The sequence below is a fragment of the Haematobia irritans genome, chromosome 5 (genome assembly GCF_050003625.1).
Source record: "Haematobia irritans isolate KBUSLIRL chromosome 5, ASM5000362v1, whole genome shotgun sequence".
Taxonomy (NCBI): domain Eukaryota; kingdom Metazoa; phylum Arthropoda; class Insecta; order Diptera; family Muscidae; genus Haematobia; species Haematobia irritans.
Window position 1 is genome coordinate 10,956,846 of NC_134401.1, and position 26,857 is coordinate 10,983,702.

Genomic DNA, 26,857 nt, shown 5'->3' on the forward strand with positions numbered 1-26,857 from the left:
AAATTCTAACGGAAATAAAATTTTGACAAAATTTTCTATTGAAATAAAATTTTGACAAAATTTTCTATAGAAATAAAATTTTGAAAAAAATTCTGACGGAAATAAAATTTTGACAAAATTTTCTATAGAAATAAAATTTTGAAAAAATTTTCTATAGAAATAAAATTTTGAAAAAATTTTCTATAGAAATAAAATTTGACAAAATTTTCTATAGAAATAATATTTTGACAAAATATTCTAAAGAAGAAAAAAATTTTACAAAATTTTCTACAGAAATAAAATTTTGACAAAATTTTCTATTGAAATAAAATTTTAACAACATTTTCTATAGAAATAAAATTTTGATAAAATTTTCTCTAGAAATAAAATTTTGCGAAAATTTTCGATAGAAATAAAATTTTGAAAAAAAAAATTCTAACGGAAATAAAATTTTCTATAGAAATAACATTTTGAAAAAAAATTCTAATGGAAATAAAATTTTGACAAAATTTTCTATAAAAATAAAATATTGAAAAAAAAATTCTAACGGAAATAAAATTTTGACAACATTTTCTATAGAAATAAATTTGCAAAATACGATTTTCCCCCAACGAAACAATCTATCGACTTGAATCTTGGCGCAAGTAGCTCTTATTGATGTCGTATGGTATTGCAAAAGGGCCTGGAGGAGCATATTTTATCCCAACCGGTTGAAAATTGGACCTCTAATTTCCGTGCCAAAATTGGTTCATTGGTTCATGGGTATTAAATCTGTCTTTTTTGTAAGAGATTTAAGATACCTTTCCAACTTTTACCATAAAACATAATAGGAAACACCGACTGTTTTTATTAGCAGACTTTTTCCTATGAGTGTATTATAAAATGCTGTACTATGTAAATCTCATTTTGTATATTGGGTTTTGGTGTACAGCTGTTGTTGTTTTGTAGTGCTGCCAAGTTCACCACACATGGACAACAGCTGTGTTTGTCAAAGCACAAAATTTTGACATTTGTCATTTTTCCCATATTTTCGTGGTAACTAGAGGAAAACTATTAGGAGTAGATTGTAATCATGGCTGGTCGTGAAGCTGTTAAAAGAGCCGTACAACAAGTACGTCCAATTCTATCTGTTGACCGCGAAGAGGCCCGCAGGCGTGCATTGAATTTATACAAAGCCTGGTACCGTCAGATTCCCTACATTGGTAAGTGTGTGGTGGACAAACATCTGTTATGTCATAGACCACTTTTTTAAGATTTTATGGATGGAGCATTTAATCGATACCACTTTGTTTTACATATTTCAGTCAATGACTATGATATTCCCTTGTCTGTGGAACAATGCCGCGAGAAATTGCGTGAGGAATTCTTGAAGCATCGCAATGTCTCTGACGTGCGGGTCATCGATATGTTGGTTATTAAGGTATGTTTGATGGAATGAAATTTTACGATACTATGACGAATTCAAACAAATTAGACCAGCCGGGATAGAAGTATATAAATATTCAGTTAATAAAATTACTATAGCATGGGAACAAACGCCAGACAAACTAAACACAGAAATAAACGTGCGTCTTTCGTTCATTGTCGTACGCCATTTAATTGCTATTGGAGGTTTAAAATTTCAAGCAAATCCTATTTTCAATTAGTTACAGCGCTAGAGATCCGTTAAACTTAACCTGATAAAGTCTGGTGATGAGCCGAACATTTGCCTAGAGACGCCTACCCTTGATTACAAATAGGACAATGCTTCCAAACTCTAGTCTACCGTGGCAAGTATAATTGCCCCGGTAGTTCGAAGTTTATTACTTGTGGCACCACAATGGACTGAATAGTCTCAGTACCACGGTTCTACCAATTGGTAGATTTTATACTGTTTGGTAGATTGGTAGAATTTTTGACGTTTTGGTAGATTTTACAAAAAATATTCCTCTCCAACTAAGAGGTATTACAAATATTTCATTTAGGACTAAAAATTTAGACCAAAATTTCGAAAGAAATAAAATTTTGACAAAACTTTCTAAAGAAATAAAATGTTGTCACAATTTTCTAGAGAAATAAAAATTTTGACAAAATTTTCTATAGAAATAAAATTTCGACAAAATTTTCTATAAAAATAAAATTTTGAGAAAATTTTCTATAAAAATAAAATGTTGACAAAATTTCATTTCTATAGAAATAAAATTTTGACAAAAAAATGTCTATAAATTCCATATTATTAAAAGTTTTACTTATCGAGTTTCGATCAAAGTCCATTGTGAGTAAGTTCTAAACAAAAATAAAATAATAAACCATTTCTTTCGAAGAAAAAACCTTTTTTCATACTAACCACAAAATTTTGATCAAAAAATTTAAGATAGGACTTTTTATTTGGTAGATTTTTGGTAAAATTTTGGTAGATTATTTTTGGCACGAATGGCAGCCGTGCTCAGTACGCCTAAAATAATTAACTGATGCTCTATCTAATCTAACTTAACCCGAACTACGTAAAGAGAATTAATATTACAGCTCTTCACTGCTTCCTCTAAAGTATATACATAAATCTAGTTCAGATCAGTCTGGATCCTGTCTACTTTTGAATAGAAAACTGGATCTGTACCTCTTTATAGTGACGATCGACAGCGACCTTTCTCGTTGATGTAAAGCTATCCACAAATTAGTTATCAAAATCACCAAATTGCATCGAAAAGAGGTAATGCTTTGACCCTATGAAACACAGGGAGGCTTCGAATGGCCAGCGTACTGACAGGTCTGGACGTTAGTCCATTCTATTGTTAGTTAAACTGTGTTTACTGCATATTTTACAACTGCCCTTCCGATTGCATTATATGTAGCCAACAAGGTTTGTTTGTCTGTACCGCTAATGCTGAAGACAAGATAATTGAGGACTTTTCTTCTGCTTAGTTTATCAGAAATACGCCATAGAAGTATGTCATGATCATGAGATCATCTTCCGAAGAAGCTTGTTATTGAGGGTCTTTGGGGAAACCCCACACGAACGCGGTTCAGTGAGCATTTTCATCCTATCTGTGCAGTATAGTACTGGTCGAAAGGCCACTACTTGTTACGAATGATGAAGGACGACTGCCTAGAGACATCATATAGCTGCTGGTGAAAATTGGCCGATACTTAAATTAGGTATAATGTCAGCCCACGCTAAGCCATTGCTTTGCCGCCTTGCATAGAATGGCAAATCACAGCTAGATCGATTCAGGAAGTGATTTTGGTTCCAGAACAAGAACTTTATGTTTTTGTAGGGCTTTCAATATTTGCTAGAGGGCTAGCTTTTTCCTAAAATTTGCAAATTAACGATACACTACAATATAAGTAACGAAAGATTAATATACACACTAAAAAATATTTTTTGTCTTCAATCACGAAATTAATTGATCCAATTAATTTTAAATTGAAATGTCTTCAATCACAGAAATGATAGTATCAATCACCAAAGTCAATTAAAAAATAGGATACAATTAATTTTTGTGATTGATTTTTTTTTTTTCGATTATAAAATTTGTTGAAACAATTAAATTTTTAATTGAATATTTTTTCAAAATTCAACTAAAATTTTAATTGGTAATATTTTTTTCTGTGTACACGATATGTGACAGACAAATCCCTCATTATTTCTTTATTAAAATTTTTTGAGTTGTATCATTTATTTACTTATTTATTTACAGGGCCAAATGGAACTTAAAGAATCAATTGAAATTTGGAAACAAAAGGGCCATATTATGCGCTACTGGAAGGAATCCCAAGAACCCAAGCCAACTGATTTCTTATCGAAATTCATTCAAGGTGTAAACTAAAATATCGATTTCAATTTCAAAACAGTAGTATAATTTTCAACAACAAAAAAGTAAATTACAAGATGTTATAAGTGATATTAATAACAAGTGAATAAACAATTCAAAAAAAAAAAAAATACAATTCATTTATATAATTTTTTAAAGCAAATGTCCATATATACAACCATATATAATACATTGTCATCTTTAAACGAAATTTTCGGTGACCTCCATGCTATTATCCTTTTTATGTAGCTTAATCAAATCATTTATGATATCCTCAATGGATATATTAAATTCCTTCAATTCCTTTTCCAAATCCATTTCATCGACAACGTCTAAATGCAAATCAATAGGCTTTTGGGAAAATGCATCAAAACGGCTTACAAAGCCATGTTTATCAAAAAACATAGCGGCAAGCTCTTCATCGGGTAAGTCATAGTCATGAATCTTTTGGCAATGTATTCGTATACTATACACAAGAATAGTTTAAAAAACGGCTAAAATAACTAAAATTTACTTACTCATTTCTCAGGACATATTGTTTTGTACAAAATTTGCATTTATATGGTTTTCCCGTATGTCTATATAGATGTACTTCCATTGCATACTTTGATGTAGAAGAGTAATCACAATATTTACATTTAATCGACTTCTTTTTATGCTCCATCTTCATATGCTCTCTTAACTCTTGAACCTGGCTAAAAAATTTTTTACATATAGGGCACACTTTTGATTTGTTTCCATTATGGATTCTTTTCAAATGGACCTGTAATTCAGCATTGTTTATGTATGTTTTCGGGCATAATTTACAATTGTAATAACGCTCGTTGTGTCGTCTTCTATGCACAGCCAAATATGAGGATGTTTTGAATGTTTTGTGACATATTTCACATTCGTGTTTGATTACGATAGAATGTTCACTCTCCAAGTGTTTTTCATAATTGAAAACTGAAGAAAATTTCAATTTGCAAAAATCACAAGATACAGATTGACGTAAGTCACAGTAACGTTCGTGAGTGATGAGAGCACTTTTCCGTTGGAATTGTTTTCCTAAAAATGAGAAGAAACAAAACGTTCTATAGAAAATTAGGTTTTCTCTAGGAAAACTTCAATTCAGCCTTGCTGAATTAACTTTTCTATAAGAAAAATGCAATTCAGCCAGGCTGAATTAGGTTTTCTATAGGAAAACTTCCGCTCAGCCCGGCTGAATTAGGTTTTCTATAGGAAAACTTCAATTCAGTCTGGCTCAACTAGGTTTTGTATTGGAAAACTACAATTCAGCCCGGCTGAATTAGGTTTTCTATAGGAAAATTTCAATTTAACCTGGCTAAATTAGGTTTTATATAGGAAAACTTCAATACAGCCTAGCTGAATTAAGTTTTATATAGGAAAACTTTAATTCAACCTTGCTGAATTAGGTTTTCTTTAGGGAAACTTCCATTCAGCACGGCTGAAGTGGGTTTTCTATAGGAAAACTTCAATTCAGCCTAGCTGAATTAGGTTTTCTATAGAAAAACTTCAATTCAGCAAGGCTGAATCAGGTTTCTTATGTGAAAATTTCAATTCAGCCTGGGTGAATTAGGTTTTCTTTAGGAAAACTTCAATAAAGCCTGGTTGAATTAGGTTTCTTATGTGAAAACTTCAATTCAGCCTGACTGAATTAGGTTTTCTTTAGGAAAACTTCAATTCAGCCTGGATGCTAATTCATCCTATAAGAAAACTTCAATTCAGCCAGGCTGAATTAGGCTTTTTATTGGAAAATTTCAATTCAAGCTTGCTGAATTAGGTTTTCTATAGGAAAACTTCAATTCAGCCTGACTTAATAAGGTTTTCTATAGGTAAACTTCATTTCAACCGGGCTGAATAAGGTTGCCTATAGGAAAACTTCAATTCAACCTGGCTAAATTAGATTTTCTATAGGACAACTTCAGTTCAACCTTGCTGAATTAGGTTTTCTTTAGGAAAACTTCCATTCAGCCCGGCTGAATTAGGTTTTCTATACGAACACTTAAATTCAGCCTGACTTAATAAGGTTTTTTATAGGAAAACTTTACTTCAGCCTGGCTGAATTGGGTTTTCTATAGGAAAACTTCAATTCAACCGGGCTGAATAAGGTTTTCTATAGGAAAACTTCAATTTAACCTTGCTGAATTAGGTTTTCTTTAGAAAAACTTCCATTCAGCCCGGCTGAATTAGGTTTTCTATAGGAAAACTTCAATTAAGCCTGGTTTAATTAGGTTTGCTATAGGAAAACTTCAATTCAACCGGTCTGAATAAGGTTTTCTATAGGAAAACTTCATTTAGGCCTGGTTAAATTAGGTTTCCTATAGGAAAACTTCAATTCGGCCGGGCTGAATAAGGTTTTCTATAGGAAAACTTCAATTTAGCCCGGCTGAATTAGGTTTTCTATAGGAAAACTTCAATACAGCCTAGCTGAATTAGGTTTTCTATAAGAAAACTTCAATTAAGCCTAGCTGAATTAGGTTTTCTATAGGAAAACTTCAATTCAACCTGGCTGAATTAGGTTTTCTATAGGAGAACTTCAACATAGCCTGGCTCAATTAGGTTTTCTATGGGAAAACTTCAATTCAGCATTGCTGTATTAAGGTTTCTTTAGGAAAACTACAATTCAGTCAAGCTATGTTGTAAAAAATAAACAAAAAATCAATATTACTAACCACATTTATCACATTTATGTTCGATAGTATTTCCTCCTTCCTGACGATTGTGAGTAGTGGTTATATGGATTTTCAATGCGGTTTTATCAACAAATCGACGGTAACAGCATGGACAATTATGGTAGGTGGTAGTAAAATTCCCTGTAATAAAATCACAAGATTAAAAGTATAAATCTTATGGATTTTCCTTACCTTTAACCTTACCTCTTTCTTCAGCTCGTAAGCCATGTCCCTCCAAATGATTTTCAATATCAGTTTGTGAATTAGTTTGAAATTCACATTGAGAACATTCATAGGTTACATCTAATTATAAGTTATTACAAATTTTAATTAAACATGCTTGATTTGTATAACCACATTACCTTGAAAAGGTTCCAATTCAGCTGATAAAACCAAAACTTTGAAACGATAGATAGATGGAAGATTTCTTAGAAAATAAACGATTTTGAGGATACTACTTACGTTCTTTGGTTTTATATAAACGATTTTCCACATCATCTAATTTATGAATATATTCATAATGTTTCCTTAGACTTTCAATGAAACATGTATAATACCGACACATCTTACATTTGAATGGGAGAATTTCTGTAATAGTATTCTCTGGACAATGAAATGTGGTCTTTAAGAATTTTGTTGATATTTTTGTTTACTTTTGTGTATACGTTGAGTGTGCTCTATTAGCGGTTCGTGAAAGTCGAAAATGTCCTCGCAATAACAACATTTGAATTTCCTAGGCAATGGTGATGCTTTAGTCCGAGGAATGATGATAGCCTCCTTTGATCCATGACCTATTATTGGCAAGATCGAAAAAATGCATTAAACTTTCATAATATAGCATAAGGATTTAAGAAGATTATTTAAGGGAATTACTGCATCTCACATTAAAGTTATTGAGGGTAAAAAAATATGTGACTTTACCCCTCATGTAAGATGTAGACTATTCCCATATATAGAAGCAATAAATTTCTTGGCTATTTACCCTTTTCTTGTTGTTGATAATCATATTCTATCTCTTTTTTCCACACGATCTCTTCTTTTGTACTCATATTTGTTTGTTCCAATTTCCATTCACATTCGTCCAATTCCATTATGGTTCGATCATCTGGTTTGGTATTAAAATATTTCTCCGGATAGATTGCTGTCTTCTTCCCATCCATTTTCCCATTATTTGCCTTATAGATAATATCATCTTTCCGCTTAAATTCCGATTCCAATTCATGCGTCACTTTATCATTCAAAACTCCGTCTTCATTATTGAGCCAAATTATGGAAATGGCGTTTTCAGCGAGATCCTCTTGTTCCATCAAGCTTTCCCGGACAATTTCCTTAAAACTTCGAAGTTGTGAATCCGTGTTCACCTCTTGTTCTACGGATTGTCCTTGAAAATCTGGCAAGAAAAATAAGCACTCCCTTAACATAGTTTCTTTTTCTCCCAATCACTTACCTTCTTGCTTAGAGTTTTCAGTAGGCTTTGTATTCCTTTGATGACTCAACTCTTGTTCCACAACAACAGTTTCTTCATATTCACAGATAATAAACTCTTCTCCTTCATAATTTTCTGGACTATTTACTGGATCTGGACTATATTCTCCACTATTTATCTCCGAATCGGAATTCTCTTCACTTGGTCCACTCGGATTCCCCATATTGTCATCAAGCCATATGATCTTAATAGTATTTTTTGATTTCTGTTCTGTTTGCCTTTTACTTTCCAAGGACATTTTAATGAAATGATAAGCTACCCCTAAGGCTTTACTACATCGTAAACAGATATGATCAGAATGGATATCATCCTGGTAATCAATAAGCCCATTCAAATAGTCATGCAATGTTTTATTATCATTAAAAGAAGATGACGTATGCACTGAGATCAATAGACGATCATTGGATAGACAACAGCGACATGTACTACTTTGAAACACTTGTTCAGATGGCAAAAATTTAATATTGACCATTTTCTAAGCGAGGAAAAATAAACTCTTCGTTCTCAATGGATGATCAAACCGATATGAATGAAATAGCCTTAAAAAAGATTTATTTCTTCACATTATCTTCAGAACTAACGGTTCTAGGCAAAGCATAAATGAAAATAATAACAATCGGTACAAAGAAAAGGCAAAACTAATAAGCAAAAAACAAACTTTTACAAGAAATCTAGGAACTGTATAATAGTAAAGTTTTCCAACAAAAATTGAAGTTTTCTAATAAAATCCCAAATTCAGCCAGGCTGAATTGAAGCTTTCCTACAGAAAACCTAATTTAACCGCGCTGAATGTAAGTTTTCCTATAGAAAACCTCAATCAGCCTGACTGAATTAAAGTTTTCCTATAGAAAACCTAATTCAGCCAGGCTGAATTGAAGTTTTCCTATAGAAAACCTAATTCAGCCAGGCTGAATTTTAAGTTTTCTTATAGAAAACCTAATTCAGCTAGGCTGAAATTAAGTTTTCCTATAGAAAACCTAATTCAGCCAGGCTGAATTTTAAGTTTTCTTATAGAAACCCTTATTCAGTCAGGCTAAATTGAAGTTTTCCTATAGAAGCCCTTATTAAGCCAGGCTGAATTTAAGTGTTCTCATAGAAAACCTAATTCAGCTAGGCTGAAATTAAGTTTTCCTATAGAAAATTTAATTCAGCTGGGCTGAATTGAAGGTTTCCTATAGAAAATCTTATTAAGCCAGGCTGAATTTAAGTGTTTTTATAGAAAACCTAATTCAGGTAGGCTGAATTTAAATTTTCCTATAGGAAACCTAATTCGACCGGGATGAATTGAAGTTTTCCTATAGAAAACAAAATTCAATTCAATTCAAACATTTATTTAATCAATTAAGCCCACTTGGACCATACATAATTCAGGCAGGCTGAATTTAAGTTTTCTTATAGAAAAGCTAATTCAGCCAGGCTGAATTTAAGTTTTCTTATAGAAAAGCTAATTCAGCCAGGCTGAATTTATGTTTTCTTATAGAAAACCTAATTTAAGTTTTCTTATAGAAAACCTAATTCAGCCGGACAGAGTTGAAGTTTTCCTATAGAAAACCTAATGCAGCCAGGCTGAATTGAAGAATTTTATTTGTATAGAAAATTTTGTCAAACTTTTATTCCTATAGAAAATGTTTATCAAAATTTTATTTCTGTAGAAAATTTTGTCAAATTTTTATTTCTATAGTAAATTTTGTGAAAAATTTTATTTCTATAGAATTTTTTTTTTTTCAAAATTTTATTTCTATAGAAAATTTTGTCAAAATTGGATTTCATTAGAAAATTTTGTCGAAATTTTATTTCTATAGAAATTTTGTCAAAATTTTATTTCTATAGAAAATTTTGTCAAAATTTTATTTCTATGAAAAATTTTGTGAAAAATTTTATTTCTATAGAATATTATGTCAAAATTTTATTTCTATAGAATATTATGTCAAAATTGTATTTCTATAGAAAATTTTGTCAAAATTTTATTTCTATAGAAAATTTTTGTTAAAATTGTATTTCTATAGAAAATTTCGTGAAAACTTTATCTCTATAGAAAAATTTGTCAAAATTTTATTTCTATAGAAAATTTTGTCAAAATTTTATTTCTATAGAAAATTTTGTCAAAATTTTATTTCTATAGAAAATATTGTCAAAATTTTATTTCTATAGAAAATTTTGTGAAAAAATTATTTCTCTAGAAAATTTTGTCAAATTTTATTTCTGTAGAAAATTTTTATCAATATTTTATTTCTATCGAAAATTTTGTGAAAAAATGATTTCTGTAGAAAATGTTGTCAAAATTTTATTTCTATAGAAAATTTTGTGAAAAATTTTATTTCTATAGAATATTATGTCAAAATTGTATTTCTATAGAAAATTTTGTCAAAATTTTATTTCTATAGAAAATTTTATGAAAAATTTTATTTCTATAGAATATTATGTCAAAATTGTATTTCTATAAAAAATTTTGTTTCTATAGAAAATTTTGTCAAAATTTAACTTCTATTGAAAATTTTGTCAACATTTTACTTCTACAGAATATTATGTCAAAATTTTATTTCTATAGAAAATTTTGTCAAAATTTTATTTCTATAGAAAATTTTGTCAAAATTTTATTTCTATAGAATATTTTGTCAAAATTTTATTTCTATAGAATAGTTTGTCAAAATTTTATTTCTATAGAAAATTTTGTCAAAATTTTATTTCTATAGAAAATTTTTGTCAAAATTTTATTTCTATAGAAAATTTTTTCAAAATTTTATTTCTCTAGAAAATTTTGTGAAAAATGTATTTCTGTAGAAAATTTTGTCAAAATTTTATTTCTATAGAAAGTTTTGTGAACAATTTTATTTCTATAGAATATTATGTAAAAATTGTATTTGTATAGAAAATTTTGTTAAAATTTTATTTCTATAGAAAATTTTGTCAAAATTTTATTTCTATGGAAAATTTTGTCAAAATTTTATTTCTATAGAAAATTTTGTCAAAATTTTATTTCTATAAAAAATTTTGTCAAAATTTTATTTCTATAGAAAATTTTGTCAAAATTTTATTTGTTGTTGTTTTTTTATTTCAGCTTAAAACCATACATTGACTAAACTACAAGAGTAGCTTAACCAACAGAGGAAAAGAATGTTTGTCAAATTTAATAAAAATAAATTTGACAAACATTCTTTTCCTCTGTTGGTTAAGCTACTCTTGTAGTTTAGTCAATGTATGGTTTTAAGCTGAAATAAAAAAACAACAACAATGCTTAAAGAACAAAACCAACAATAACAAAACAAAACAAATGGAAAATTTTATTTCTATAGAAAATTTAGTCAAAATTTTATTTCTATAGAAAATTTTGTCAACATTTTATTTCTATAGAATATTATGTCAAAATTTTATTTCTATAGAAAATTATGTCAAAATTCTATTTCTATAGAAAATTTTGTCAAAATTTTATTTCTATATAGAAAATTTTGTCGAAATTTTATTTCTATAGAAAATTTTGTTAAAATTTTATTTCTATAGAAAATTTTGTCAAAATTTTATTTCTATAGAAAATTTTGCCAAAATTTTATTTCTATAGAAAATTTTGTCAAAATTTTATTTCTATAGAAAATTTTGCCAAAATTTTATTTCTATAGAAAATTTTGTCAAAATTTTATTTCTATAGAAAATTTTGTTAAAAATTTTATTTCTATAGAAAATTTTGTCAAAATTTTATTTCTAATCTAAAAATTTCTAAAAATTTTGTGAAAAAATTTATTTCTATAGAAAATTTTTTCAAAATTTTATTTCTCTAGAAAATTTTGTCAAAATTTTATTTCTATAGAAAATTTTGTCAAAATTTTATTTCTATAGAAATTTTGTCAAAATTTTAATTCTATAGAAAATTTTGTCAAAATTTTATTTCTATAGAATATTTTGTCAAAATTTTATTTCTATAGAATATTTTGTCAAAATTTTATTTCTATAGAAAATTTTGTCAAATTTTTATTTTTATAGAAAATTTTGTCAAAATTTTATTTCTATAGAAAATTTTGTCAAATTTTTATTTCTATAGAAAATTTTGTCAAATTTTTATTTCTATAGAAAAATGTGTCAAAATTTAATTTCTATCTTATTTGGAGAGGAATAACTTGCAAAATGTACTAAAACATTAAGAATTCCACCAATTTACCATAGAGTAAAAAATCTAGCATTTTTGATAGAATTCTACCAACTGTGACAACCGTAAATCTAATTCAGTCACAAATTTAAAGAATTACACCATATGCTTTGGTAACACCAACGGGGTTTTATTTGAAAAATTAATTAATTAAATTATTTATTTTTTTATAAGTTTTCGTAACTAAGTATACATTAAATAATTTGGTACAAAAATAATTTAGAGCTTTGGGTGTGAAAATCGAACCTTGTTGTTTAACACAAGTATTAAAGCAATAAGATTATCCATTAGAATTTCAGGGAAAAATATAAGGTGAATATAGCTTGCAGAGTGCTATATAAGCTATAAACAGAAAACGTTGGAAATGGAAGTTTACTTTTTTTTTGAAGAGGAGGAAGAGGTACTGCAACAACATCTATACTACTACTACTCATAACGAATTGGTATTTGTTGGTGATTCCTTAGATTCCTCTGGGCCATGTTCCTCAGTAATATCCAAAGGGGAAGATATTTCATCATCGCTTAGATTCTTTTTATGCAGTGACACACAATGCTTACGCAATCTAATGTAAGAAAATAAATTTTAATTAAAATTTCACAAAAATTTTAAATCAACTGTTGAATAATAAAACTTACAATATACGTCTCTTGAATGTACTCGGACAATATTTACATGTGTGAGCTATAATTCCATGGGTTAATTTGTGCTCCTTTAATTCCTCCAATGTATTGAATTGGCGATTACAATTGACTTCGGAACATAGATGACGTTTACCAAAGTGTATTATGTCATAATGCCGTTTCAAATGATAGGCGAAACGAAAACTATTGGGACATTTATCGCATTTATAAGGTCGCCCAGTATTGTGTATTGTCCTTAGATGTAGATCTAATTCAATTTTGCATATATACGATTTGGAGCAACCAGGGCATTTATATTTACGTTCAATGTGACGTCTGAGATGACGTTTCAGCAAATACATATTTGATATTTTGCATCGCATACTTGGCATTTTAAGAAGGGATTGCTTGATTTCGATTGTTTAATAAGATCGCGACATTCGGGATTTTTAGAGTGTAAACCAACTTGTTCCAAAGTGGTACAAGTTCCTTCACATGCTCCACATTTGTAGAGAATTAAATCTGATGTAGCATTTGTTCCTTGAATATTATCCGAGGAGTAGGAAGAATCAGTTTCGGTCTTAAAGATATCCGCATTTGTCGTAATATCCGTATTAACCAGATCCGGTGAGAGGAGATCACTTGACGATAAATCGTTAATGTTTGTAGGAGAAACTGTAACAGAAAACTCATCTTCCAAGCCTGGACAAGTCATAGAAAAGGTGGAGGAAACCAGATCTCCCAAATTGGTTTTGTCATTTATGGATTCAATATTTTCGATATCTTTTGTTTGCATTTCATTGTTAAACCCTTCCCCAGGATCCAGATCTTATAGATTTTTTGGTAGCGTCCACATATATATGTATTTTTTTAAAGGTTTATAAATCAAATAAAAATAAATGAAAAAAGGGATACAAATTTGAGGGTTTGGGGTGGAGAAGAATAAGACAGAAAACCATACCCATTAAATCATTGTTTATAACAATATTTTTTTTTTCATTTCAAGACACATAGAATCCAAATACTATTAGTCAAAATAATAAACAAAAAAGGCTACACAAATAAAAAGGTGCTTCCCATCCTTAACATTTTAATTTGTGCTATTAGCAAACAAACACTGATCTTTGGATGTTTGTTAAAAAAATATATATTTTGTTTTTCTTTCTTTTTTTCCTATCTCTTTCTCGCTTGATCTCTAATCATTAGAGTTATTGATTATATCACTATTAACAATATTGATCGAATTTCCAGGTGCATCATTATTATAATTATTATTATTATTGTTCACATTACTATTATTATTGACCTGGAAAATCTTACCGCTTATATCATTCACTTGCAACATATTTACAGAATCTACATTTAATGCTGATGTAGGAGGAGGCGAAGGATTAGGATCCGTGTTGATTGTTGTGTTTGTTGTAGATGTTGTGGAAGTTGTTGTCGTTGGGGATGTGTTGATGGTTTGAGAATCTGTGACATTTCTTTGATTTTGGGTTCCATTAATGGGTATTGATGAGTGATTACGTTCTAAATGTCGTATGAGTTTTACTTTGGTTGAAAATGATCGAATACACCGGGGACATTCAAAGGGAAGTTCTGGAATAAAACAAATTAGTTAGTAATTTATCACATAAGAAATTTGGTTTGAGAAAACAACAAAATACTCTAACAACATAACTTACTTTTTAAAATATAAGAATCTGAAAATACAAAAGAAAAGATAGAAAATTAATGGAATGGAATATCCAACTAAGTGCAATCTCACCTTCATGTATGCTGTGATTTGTATTTAAATGTAATTGAACACTGGGAAAATCTGTTGACTCATATGTACACTTGGCACACATCAATGTTGTAACTGAAAGTAAGAAAAAAAAATAATTAGTTAGCCAATAGTTAAACCAAAAACTAATGGGTATTCCTTTTGACACAATTTTCTTAAGCAACGAAATTTTGACAAAATTTCTTAAAGAAATGAAATTTTGACAAAATTGCCTAAAGAAATGAAATTTTGTCAAAATTTCCTATAGAAATAAAATTTTGACAAAATTTCCTATAGAAATGAAATTTTCAGAAAATTTCCTATAGAAATGAAATTTTGACAAAAATTCCTATAGAAATGAAATTTTAATAAAATTTCCTACAGAAATGAAATTTTGGCAAAAATTTCCTATAGAAATGAAATTTTCAGTAAATTTCCTATAGAAATGAAATTTTCAGAAAATTTCCTATAGCAATGAAATTTTCAGAAAATTTCCTATAGAAATGAAATTTTCAAAAAATTTCCTATAGAAATGAAATTTTTAGAAAATTTCACATAGAAATGAAATTTTTAGAAAATTTCATATAGAAATGAAATTTTGATAAAATTTCCTATAGAAATGAAATTTTCAGAAAATTTACGATAGAAATGAAATTTTGACAAAATTTCCTATAGAAATGAAATTATAACAAAATTTCCTATAAAAATGAAATTATGACCAAATTTCCTATAGAAATGAAATTTTGCAAAAATTTCCTAAAGAAATAATATTTTGACAAATTTTCCTATAGGAATGATATTTTGACAAAAATTCCCTATTAAAATGAAATTTTGAGAAAATTTCCTATAGAAATGAAATTTTGATGAAAATTCCTATAGAAATATTTTGACAAAAATTCCCTATAGAAATTAAATTTTGCAAAAATTTCCTATAGAAATGAAATTTTGCAAAAACTTCCTATAGAAATGAAATTTTACAAAAATTTCCTATAGAAATGAAATTTTGACAAAATTTCCTATAGAAATGAAATTTTGCAAAAAATTCCTATAGAAATGAAATTTTACAAAAATTTCCAATAGAAATGAAATTTTGACAAAATTTCCTATAGATTTGAAATTTTGCAAAAACTTCCTATAGAACTGAAATTTTACAAAAATTTCCAATAGAAATGAAATTTTGACAAAATTTCCTATAGAAATGAAATGTTGCAAAAATTTCCTATAGAAATGAAATGTTGCAAAAATTTCCTATAGAAATGAAATTTTGCAAAAATTTCCTATAGAAATGAAATTTTGCAAAAATTTCCTATAGAAATGAAATTTTCAGAAAATTTCCTATAGAAATTAAATTTTGACGAAATTTCCTATAGAAATGAAATTTTGACAAAATTGCCTATAGAAATGAAATTTTGACAAAATTTCCTATAGAAATGAAATTTTGACAAAATTTGCTATAGAAATGAAATTTTGACAAAATTTCCTATAGAAATGAAAATTTGCAAAAATTTCCCATAGAAATGAAATTTTGATAAAATTTCCTATAGAAAAGAAATTTTGATAAAATTTTCTATAGAAATGAAAATTTGCAAAAATTTCCTATAGCAATAAAATTTTGACAAAATGTCCTATAAAAATGAAATTTTAACAAAATTTCCTGTAAACATGAAATTATGACAAAATTTTCTATAGACATGAAATTTTGATAAAATTTCCTAAAGAAATAATACTTTGACAAAATTTCCTATAGAAATGATATTTTGACAAAAATTCCCTATTAAAATGAAATTTTGAGAAAATATCCTATAGAAATGAAATTTTGACGAAATTTCCTATAGAAATGATATTTTGACAAAAATTCCCTATAGAAATTAAATTTTGCAAAAATTTCCTATAGAAATGAAATTTTCAGAAAATTTCCTATAGAAATGAAATTTTCAGAGATTTTTCTATAGAAATGAAATTTTCAGAAAATTTCCTATAGAAATGAAATTTTAATACAATTTCCTATAGAAATAAAATTTTGACAAAATTTCCTATAGAAATGAAATTATAACAAAATTTCCTATAAAAATGAAATTATGACAAAATTTCCTATAGAAATGAAATTATGACAAAATTTCCTATATAAATGAAATTTTGCAAAAATTTCTTATAGAAAATAAATTTTCAGAAAATTTCCTATAGAAATGAAATTTTGACAAAATTTCCTATAGAAAAGAAATTTTGATAAAATTTTCTATAGAAATGAAAATTTGCAAAAATTTCCTATAGAAATAAAATTTTGACAAAATGTCCTATAAAAATGAAATTATAACAAAATTTCCTATAAAAATTAAATAATGACAAAATTTCCTATAGAAATGAAATTTTGCAAAAATTTCCTATAGAAATGAAATTTTCAGAAAATTTCCTATAGAAATGAAATTTTGACAAAATTTCCTATAGAAATGAAATTTTGACAAAATTTCCTAGAGAAATAAAATTTTGACAAAATTTCCTATAGAAATGAAATTTTACAAAAATTTTCTAAAGAAATGAAATTTGGTAAAATTTCCTATAGAAATGAAATTTTGCAAAAACTTCCTATAGAAATGAAATTTTGCAAAAATTTCCTATAGAAATGAAATTTTACAAAAATTTCCAATAGAAATGAAATTTTGACAAAATTTCGTGTAGAAATGAAATTATGATAAAATTTCCTATAGAAATGAAATTTTTACAAAATTTTCTATAGAAATGAAATTTTGCAAAAATTTCCTAAAGAAATGAAATTATTATGAACTTACCCTGTGATTCCTCTAAATTCGTATAATCTGTAGAAGCTTTGTCATTAACGTATACTGAAAAAAATAACAAACATTTAAATAAACAATCAAAAAATATTATATATATGGTAGCAACAACCTTTATCTCCCTTCGCCTGGATCATATCCCGAGAGGGAATCTTTTTATGTACAGCTCTATAATGACGGATTAAAGCACGCTTGGTGTTATAGAGATTCGTACACATTTCGCAACGATAAGGAGCCAGCCCTAAGAAAAAACAAGAATACAAATAAATATAATGTTTGGAATGACCATTTCATACGTCTTATCTTACCTCTATGCAAGAACATGTGATTTTCAAATTGATATTGACTTATAAATGATTTTTGACATTGTGCACAATATGATGTAGCCGTTTGGGTTTGTGTTTCTCCCTGTTCCTTTAGCATATCATCGAAATCATCATCTGATGTCAAGACAATATCATCGGCTTCATTTTCCACATCGACATCATCAAAATCTTCAAATAATGCATCACCATTAAAATCAAAATCCATATCAGTTTCAATGGTTTGTTCCATTTCTACTATCTGTGGTATGGCATCGGATGGCAGAGTATATGTTGAACTTGATGAGGGAGTAAGGGGGGCTGCGGAATGATTATTTAAGGTGGTATTATTCGGTGTAAGTACCAATGATATAGGATCGACATTATTGAATGTCTGTAAGGAAGATGTGTTGTCCAAAGGAGTTGTGGTTATAACAACTTCCTGATGTGGTTGGGGTAATAGGGGTTGGGGTAATATCGCTTGTAGAGCTGTTTGTTCCGGATATTGTATTTGTATATCTGTTGGATTTTGTAATTGTAATTGGGTATCTTGTTGCTGCCGGTGTAATTGGACATCTTGTTGTATTTGTAATTGAGTATCAGCTGGTTGTTGCACCTCCAATTGCAGGTCGGAATGCTCTGGTTGTTGTAGCTGTATATTTGCAGGAAGTTGTAATTGCAAATGCAAAGAATCCGTCTGCTGTTGCTGTGGATTTTGAGTGTTGGCTTCAATTGTATCCTGGATTTGTAGACTTAATTGTGTCTCACTGCTTATTGTTGGTTGGATTTGAACCGCCTGTTGTGGTATACAATTAATTTGTGTCTGTTTCTGAATTTGTTTTGCTACTTGTTTCTGTTGTCTCAAAGCTTCCTCTGCAGCACTGTGCAATTTATAATGCTCATAAAGTTTATTACGATAAAAGAATACCTCATTACATTTGCGACAATTTAGACCATTTATATAATCTGGCATTTGAGGCTCCTCCACAGAACTTACTGGCGTCAAATTCTTATTACAATTTACTTTAACCTTAGCATTTGTCACCGTCAGTGATTGCGTCTGTGGCGTTTCATTTACTACTGACGCTGCAGTAGAAACTGGTACAGATGTAGTTAATATCGATATAGGTTGAATATTTTTAGCACAGCTACGTGTTAGTCTCTGTTGTATATCTTGTACTTGCATTCTATGTTTGGCAAGATAATGTCTACGAATTTCGTACTTCAAATCGCATTCATAAAAGCATATATCGCAACTGTAAACCAATCGTGGTGATCTGGCATATCTTTCGATTTTCTGTACAATAGCATTCTTGGTTTCGGGATCCATGTCAACTTCGGAAGTTCTATTTTGTTTATTTTTCGGTTGTAATTGTTTACTTGTTGGTTGTATGTTATGTTTATTTTTATAGTGCTGATGTAAATCGATTTTGAAGAATGTATAGAAATTACATTGTTCACAAAAGAAATGAGGAATTTCTGAAATTGTATTTAAAAAAAAGAAACAAAATTACCATCGAGAATAGAGGGAGGTTCAGTTTTAAAACTTCTACACTGACATAAAATCACAAAAAAATTCCATTTAAAATTTTAATTGAATTTTAGAAAATATAATTGTCTTAACTAATTTTTTAATTAAAATAAAAATAAATCACCAAATTTAATTAATAATAATTAATTTTTTTCAATATTTTTAATTTTCATTAATTTTTTTAATTGACGCTGGTCATATTTTGGCCCCTGTGATTGAAGAAATTTCAATTAAAAATTTTTAGGATCAATTAATTTCGTGATTACAGAGAAAAAATATTTATTTATGTGTAGATTTCAAAAAAAAAATGCAAAACTAAAACATACCACTATGTGTCAGCATATGATTCTTGAGCTCCAATTGTGTATCGAATTCTTTGGCACATATCTTACAATTATTCTTTTTTGGTTGCTCAATAAAAGTGGCGGGTATCATATCCTCATCGATTGGGGACGGAGGAACATCTGTAAGAAAATATTCAGGTCATTTTGGGGAAAATATTTATGATTTAAAAAAACAGCTTCATTTTAATTCCTTTTGTTTTTGTGATGACAATTCAAAAGTTGACTTTTTTGCTATGGAAAAGTCAACTTTTTGATTTTTTTTCAAAATTTGGAAAAGTCAACTTTTTGATATTTTTCAAAATTAGGAAAAGTGAACTTGTCGATTTTTTTTTTAATTTGAAAAATATCCATTTTTTAACTTTTTGATTTTTTTTTTAATTTTTAAAAGTCTACTTTTTCGTCTATTTCCACATTCGGAGGCGTCGATTTAAATTTTTTTAGAAAGTCGACTTCAGTTTTTGGCATTATTGAAAAGTTGACTTTTGATGAGATGATCCATTTTCAGCATAAAAAATCATATTTCAAGTTCGACTTTTTCGTTAAAGTTCGATTAGTCGATTTTAATCAACATCAGGCTGTAAAGGTCGATTAGTCTATTTGATGGCTAGAGGTATACCCACATAATCTAGTTCAGGTGGAATATGTTGGTTAGGCTAGGTTTGAAACAGTGATACTCACTTAGAATATTCAGTCCAGCACAATAACTCTGTGCTGGGTACCTGGGCACTATGGGATAATAGGAAATGAGGAAGCGGATGTGCTGGCTAGCGGACGTTTTTCCTCCACTGTCTTCTTATCATTACAGGATAGAGGTAAAATATGACGAACTATGACGAAGACGCTGGATTTCTTCGGTTGGTTGCGAGCAAACCAAGTTGATATGGGACGAAAAGAAACGTAGGAACTGCGAAATTTTGATGTCGATGAACAGAGAAGAATTGTGGCCACTGATTGGTATCATAACAGGACATAACACACTTGGGAAACACACGGTAAGAATAGGACTTAAAGACGATGATATCTGTAGATGGTGTCTGGATTCGGAAGTTACGGAGGACTCGTACCATTTCCTGTGGCAGTATCCAGCTTTATCCTTTAGAAGAAACGAGATACTGAGCTCCTTTTTCTTTCAGACTCTCACTGATCTGCGGAAGTGCAGCTTAAGGGACATACTTGCATTCATCATGTCATGTCCATGTTCATTCATGTTCTACGATTTCTTTCAAAGAGAACGAGCAGGAGGAAGCTCTGGGACAAAGCGGACCGCATCGAAAGGAAGAAGATTGAAAGATCACATCGAGGAATCACATGAACCTATACTGGTCTAAGTGGACATCAATTTCAACACAAAAATTGATGTCATACCCCACAACCTAACCTAACTTAACCATTGAGATGAATTTCTAGGAAATATCACCAGCATTACTGAGATGGAATAATTCACCAATGAAAAATTTGTTGGTGTTTGATCGAAACTGGGACCTAACCCATGACATTTTGTATGCAAGGCAGACATGATAACCATTGCACTACAGTGGCTCCCTGGAACATCACATTTTTTTTGTTAATTTATTCCCTTTACAGGCTTATACCAGACATCCCGCGAATATTGAACTGCTCGGCTATCTTGTTGGGAGATACAGTAGATTTTTTTATATCGCCATCAACCATGGAATAATTCTACCAGGCACTGCTTGCATTTATTTCGGAGTAATTCCATTAGGTCCGGAGGATCTCAAAGGGTTGAAAGCAACTTAAAGGCCATATTACTATGACTTTATTCCATTTTACTCTCAATTGATATAATTTCCCTTTAAATAAATTACCGTTGGGTCTATATGTCGCTCTATGTTGGTCACAATTATTTAACGATTTTCATGAAAATTTTGTGTATCAAAATATTTCCATAAATATGCCCAATCCTATTCATATTTGATGCAATGAAATCCCATAAGGCATCATCTGATTTTATAAAGCAAAAATTGCAGCCACATCGGTTAATATTTGAACATAGCTTCCACGCTCCCCAAAGACTCTTCCCTTTATATTTTTTGATCTTCTCCATTCATTATTATACCTACCTTGGGTTTGTTCTGGTGAATTCTCTGGATCTTCAATAATCAAATCATCCACATCCATTTGAACCACATCATTTTGTCCCATTAATACATTTGAATTTTCATTAGTGGGATTTTGCACCTGCAAAATGGTATTATCCAAAACTATACCATTTTCTAAAGATATAGTACCATCTTCTCCAGAATTTATATACTCTATGACAACACCTACAATAAAAGCGAGTATTTATTAAAGATACAACTTATCTCTCTCCAATAAGTATAAGCTTACCTTTACCCATAACATTTTCCACAGCCCCATCAGCCATGACAATGAACTCATTACTAACAATATTCGGATCATTTGGACCATTAAGGTGATCCCCTTCAAATGTATTAAATGTAAAATTATCTGTATTTGTGGGAGCAAAAAGTGACGTTGTTGTTGTTGAATTTAAATTTCCCTCCATGGAATTTCCAATAGCTGATGTAGCATTTGCACTAGTATCAGTAGTCGCCGTCGTCGTCGTATATATAAAATTTCGATTGGTTTGTGACTGTGACTGGTGTAATGTTGTGGTATATATAATATCTTGGGTATTTTGTATTGTTGGTGCTTCAACATAAACTTGACATGCTTGCGGTTGTGTTTGCAATTTGATTTGTTCCCTTATTGTACTATCACATTGGCTGGTTGTAGTTGTTAAGGTCACACTTTTATTGGGAGGTGAAGTTTTTGTTGTGGGCTTCAATTGTTCCGGTGTAGCTTCAACACCGTGTACAAGCAGATAATGTTCCATTAAATTGTGACGCTGATGATGTTCAAATGTACACAATTGACATATATATGCGATTATATCTGGAAATGAGGGGAATTTATTACTATGGTATTTAATATTCTAGGTAAAATGTGGGAGTATATCCTGATAATAAAAGCACTCATGTTTATATGTCCACACCAGCGTTGTCACAATGAATTTTTATTTTGGACCAACATTTTTCCAAAATAAGACCAAAATTCGTATCAGCGGACAATTTTTCCAAATTAAATTAATATCATTTAAAATTTTTCCAAAATTTTATCAAATTTTTATTTCTCTTTATTTCTATAGAAATTTTTGTCAAAATTTTATTTCTATAGAAAATTTTGTTTAAAATTTTATTTCTAAAAAAAATTTGCTAAATTTCATTTCTATAGAAAATTTTATTTCTATACAAAATTTTGTCACAATTTTACTTCTATAGAAAATGTCGTCAAAATTTTATTTCTTAGAAAATTTCGTCGAAATTTGATTTCTATAGAAAATTTTAACAAAACTTTATTTCTGTAGAAAATTTTATCAAAATTTTATTCCTGTAGAAAAATATATTAGAATTTTAGTTCATTAGAAAATTTTGTCAAAATTTCATTTCTATAGAAAATTTTGTCAAAATTTCATCTCTTTGGAAAATTTTGTCAAAATTTTATTTCTATAGAAAATTTTGTCAATATTTAATTTGTATAGAAAAATTTGTCAAAATTTTATTTCTAAAGAAATTTTGTCAAAATTTTATTTATATAAAAAAATTTTGTCAAAATTTTATTTCTATAGGAAATTGTATTTATATAAAAAAATTTGTCAAAATTTTGTGAAAATTTTATTTATATAGAAAATTTTGTCAAAATTTTATTTCTATAGAAAATTTTGTCAACATTTTATTTCTATAGAAAATTTTGTCAAAATTTTATTTATAAAAAAAAATTTGTCAAAATTTTATTTCTATAGTAAATTTTGTCAAAAATTTTATTTCTATAGAAAATTTTGTCAATATTTTATTTCTATAGAAAATTTTGCCAATTTATTTCTATAGAAAATTTTGTCAATATTTTATTTCTATAGAAAATTTTGCCAAAATTTTATTTCTATATAAAATTTTGCCAAAATTTTATTTCTATCGAAAATTTAGTCAATACATATTTTATTTCTATAGAAAGATTTGTCAAATTTTTTTTCTATAGATAGTTATCGCTTCTAATGAAAAAAAATTGTATCTAAAATTAAACTTTAACTTGAATTTTTTTAAGTTTATTTCTGCACAAAATTTTGGGAAAATTTTATTTCTATAAAAAATAGTGTTAAAATTTTATTTCTATAGAAAAGTTTTTGTTCAAATTTTTTTTTTTCAACAGAAAATTTTGTCAACATTTTATTTTTTTTTTATTTAGAATTCATATTTGCTACAATTCACATAATTTAACTTATAGCCTCAGCGCCCATAGTGGCATATTTGAGGCAAGTAGGCAATCTTACATATCTGGTGCAATTTAAAATTTATATAATTATTATTTTTATATAATACAAAAATAATTAACTATGGTGGTATATTTCATAGAAAACTGAAAACTTATTATTCGATATTACTTTAAATTACTTTCTTTCATATCAAAAGTGTTTCTATAGACACAAAAAGATACTTCATAGAAGCTGATTTTAATAATGCAATATTAGGAATATTTTTAATAGTATTGGGTAAATCATTATATAAAACACTTCCCGCAAAATATATTCTTTGCTTGGTTCTCTCCAATCTACAGCGGGGCACTCTCAGATTTTGTCTATTTCTGGTATACAAGATACTTTGATTCTGAGAGAATGATTAATTGACTTATACACATATAGTAACAACTGGTATTTCTGTAGAAAATTTTGAAAAAAATACCAATTTTACGAAAATGGACCAAAATCAACCAACCCTGGTTCACACGCAGATTAGTTTCTTTGAAATAGGTAGTAAGTCATGATGAAGTTTAGGAGAAATTCAAGTATATATGTTTCACTAAAAGCTTTCGGTTTTAATGAGGGCCGCAAAGTCGGCCAGGGGTATTAGAGAGTTAAACATGATCTCCTTCGATGCCTAAATTAAAGATCCTTTTAATGGCGTCCGATATCTAATTTCTATTTGGTAAACTAGGACAATTGGTTGCCAAATACATACTACGGAAACAGATGTTTAAAAAATTATTTGAGAGGACATGAAGAATACAAAGGAACGGCCCAACAACCTACGAATAAATTGTATGGCCTCTTGCAGATTAAGTTTCCTAGTTTTGCAAGCAGATTATTAAGAAATTAATTAAGACGACATTAGGAAGACAAGGGAAAGGGAACGGTTAAATAACCTATGCAGCCTCTTATAAATTATGGGCAGCTTCTTACAGATTATGTGGCGTAGTTTTGCAAGCAGATGATTAAGAAATTAATTAAGACGACATTAGGAAGACAAGGGAAAGGGAAAGGGAACGGTTAAATAACCTATGCAGGCTCAACACAGAAACAGCATGGGTCTACGTTGCAGAAATTTTTGTTCCACCAGTATCTGTTCAAGAAAGAAATTATTATGAATAAATTGGATGGCCTCTTATAGATTATGTGGCCAAGTTTTGCAAGCAGATGGTTAAGAAATTAATTAAAACGACATTAGGAAGACAATAACCTATGCGGCCTCTTATAGATTATGTGGCCTAGTTTTGGGTTATGGATCCATAACAGCTTTGAGTAATAGCTTCACCCACAAACTGAGGAGATACAACGCTGAGAATTGTTAGCTTAAGAACAGCATGGATCTAACGGTATGGTCACACTGGGTAAATATTTGAAATCGTCGCCACAGTCAAACCAGCAAACATATCTAGCTCATATTGAATGCATTATATCACGATACGAGTATTTTCCAAAAACTTTATCAAGATATTTCGAAGGGCTCCTGGAAAAAAGTTTGACGCACGTTTTGTGCAAATATTTGTCTAGTGTGACCATACCCTAAGTTACACAAATTAATGTTCTGCCAGCATCTATTAGCGGTATACACCAAATGGAAAAGGCGAGGGCCATGGGGTCCAGCAATCGAAATTGTGCTACAACTGTAGTCTACTATGAAGAAAGTTAATCAGCTGCCCAAATATCCCCACTACAATGCAAGGTAGTTAGTCTTCACTAATATCTAAAAATTTGGGTAGTTAGAAGATAACTTTATCGCCTGGATGGTTAGGCATACTCTATTCACCAGGTAATCACAAACCCTTTAATTGCACACACGCTTTCGTAAAAATGACAAAGATCAATAATGAACTAAATATTGGCAAAAATCACTGACGAATTATTTGAGGTTTTGTATACCATACCCCACTCTACTGTTCAGCTGGGCAAAAAAAATATGACTCACTTTTGCATCACTTACCTAAATGTAACTTGACGTGATCTTTCAAAGATCGCTTGGTCTCCAATTTTGTATTGCATATTTTGCAACGATACCTCTTGGGCTTCTTTATTTCCTGGGTAATAGCCGCCTACGAAAATAACACAAAGGATTAATCAATTTATTCTTTGTCATCATTAATTCTCACTCACTTGTTTTTCCAATTGTTTTTGTTTCTCCTGCAATTCCTTTATACGATTTTTAAGCACTTCCTGAGCTTTAGTGGCATTTTTGAAAAACCAATAGGCCACCTGTAAAGCTGTGGCACAATCTGCACATATTTTGCCGGGCATATCATTCCCGTCTTCTTCCCAACTACCTTGAGGCAGGCAGTAAGCCAAACAATCCATATACGATATTTTATCATCGTCATGACGCACACTTTCATTAATAAGGGTGGTCAAATGTCGCAAATCCCCAGTATTAGAAAGACAGGTTCGACAGACCGATGAATAGTAGTCCTGTATACTATTCTTCTTATCATCCATGTTTTCATTGAGTAAATGGGGTTTGCTTAGCCAGTTAGCTTACTAGCTTAACATTAGTTAGACAGTGTTGTTGCGATTTTTCTTTGTTTGTTGTTTTTTCGAATGGAAAATATACTTCTAACAACAAATTCTATGAAATTCTTGTTGTTTCTTGATATTTATCAAAAAAAAAAAGGTTATGCTTCTTGTTCTTCTTATTTTTAGTTTAGTGTTAGTGAGATATAAAGGGTGATTCTTTTGAGGTTAGGATTTTCATGCATTAGTATTTGACAGATCACGTGGGATTTCAGACATGGTGTCAAAGAGAAAGATGCTCAGTATGCTTTGACATTTCATCATGAATAGACTTACTAACGAGCAACGCTTGCAAATCATTGAATTTTATTACCAAAATCAGTGTTCGGTTCGAAATGTGTTTATCGACAAATTTTGTTCAGCGATGAGGCTCATTTCTGGTTGAATGGCTACGTAAATAAGCAAAATTGCCGCATTTGGAGTGAAGAGCAACCAGAAGCCGTTCAAGAACTGCCCATGCATCCCGAAAAATGCACTGTTTGGTGTGGTTTGTACGCTGGTGGAATCATTGGACCGTATTTTTTCAAAGATGCTGTTGGACGCAACGTTACGGTGAATGGCGATCGCTATCGTTCGA

At 29.5% G+C, this 26,857-nt stretch overlaps 2 protein-coding genes across 2 annotated transcripts; one reads left to right on the forward strand and one right to left on the reverse strand.

Moving 5' to 3' along the window:
• The first annotated feature begins 982 nt into the window (after positions 1–982).
• Positions 983–3,906, forward strand: ND-B14 (NADH dehydrogenase (ubiquinone) B14 subunit). Its single transcript, XM_075308935.1, has 3 exons — positions 983–1,181; positions 1,284–1,399; positions 3,657–3,906. Exons 1-3 carry the CDS (start codon positions 1,052–1,054, stop codon positions 3,783–3,785), a joined length of 375 nt encoding a protein of 124 aa, XP_075165050.1. The 5' UTR covers positions 983–1,051; the 3' UTR covers positions 3,786–3,906.
• On the reverse strand, positions 3,794–26,404 carry LOC142239507 (uncharacterized). Its single transcript, XM_075311298.1, has 24 exons — positions 25,870–26,404; positions 25,700–25,808; positions 21,774–22,340; positions 21,506–21,709; positions 19,407–19,544; positions 17,556–19,028; positions 17,360–17,488; positions 17,242–17,295; positions 14,459–14,551; positions 14,376–14,393; positions 14,011–14,289; positions 13,042–13,518; positions 12,706–12,958; positions 12,507–12,632; positions 8,513–8,516; positions 7,893–8,406; positions 7,428–7,835; positions 7,099–7,236; positions 6,908–7,033; positions 6,808–6,843; positions 6,638–6,748; positions 6,446–6,586; positions 4,289–4,817; positions 3,794–4,236 (listed from the first exon to the last, which is right to left on the reverse strand). Exons 1-24 carry the CDS (start codon positions 26,203–26,205, stop codon positions 3,972–3,974), a joined length of 6,528 nt encoding a protein of 2,175 aa, XP_075167413.1. The 5' UTR covers positions 26,206–26,404; the 3' UTR covers positions 3,794–3,971.
• Between the last annotated feature and the right edge of the window lie 453 nt (positions 26,405–26,857).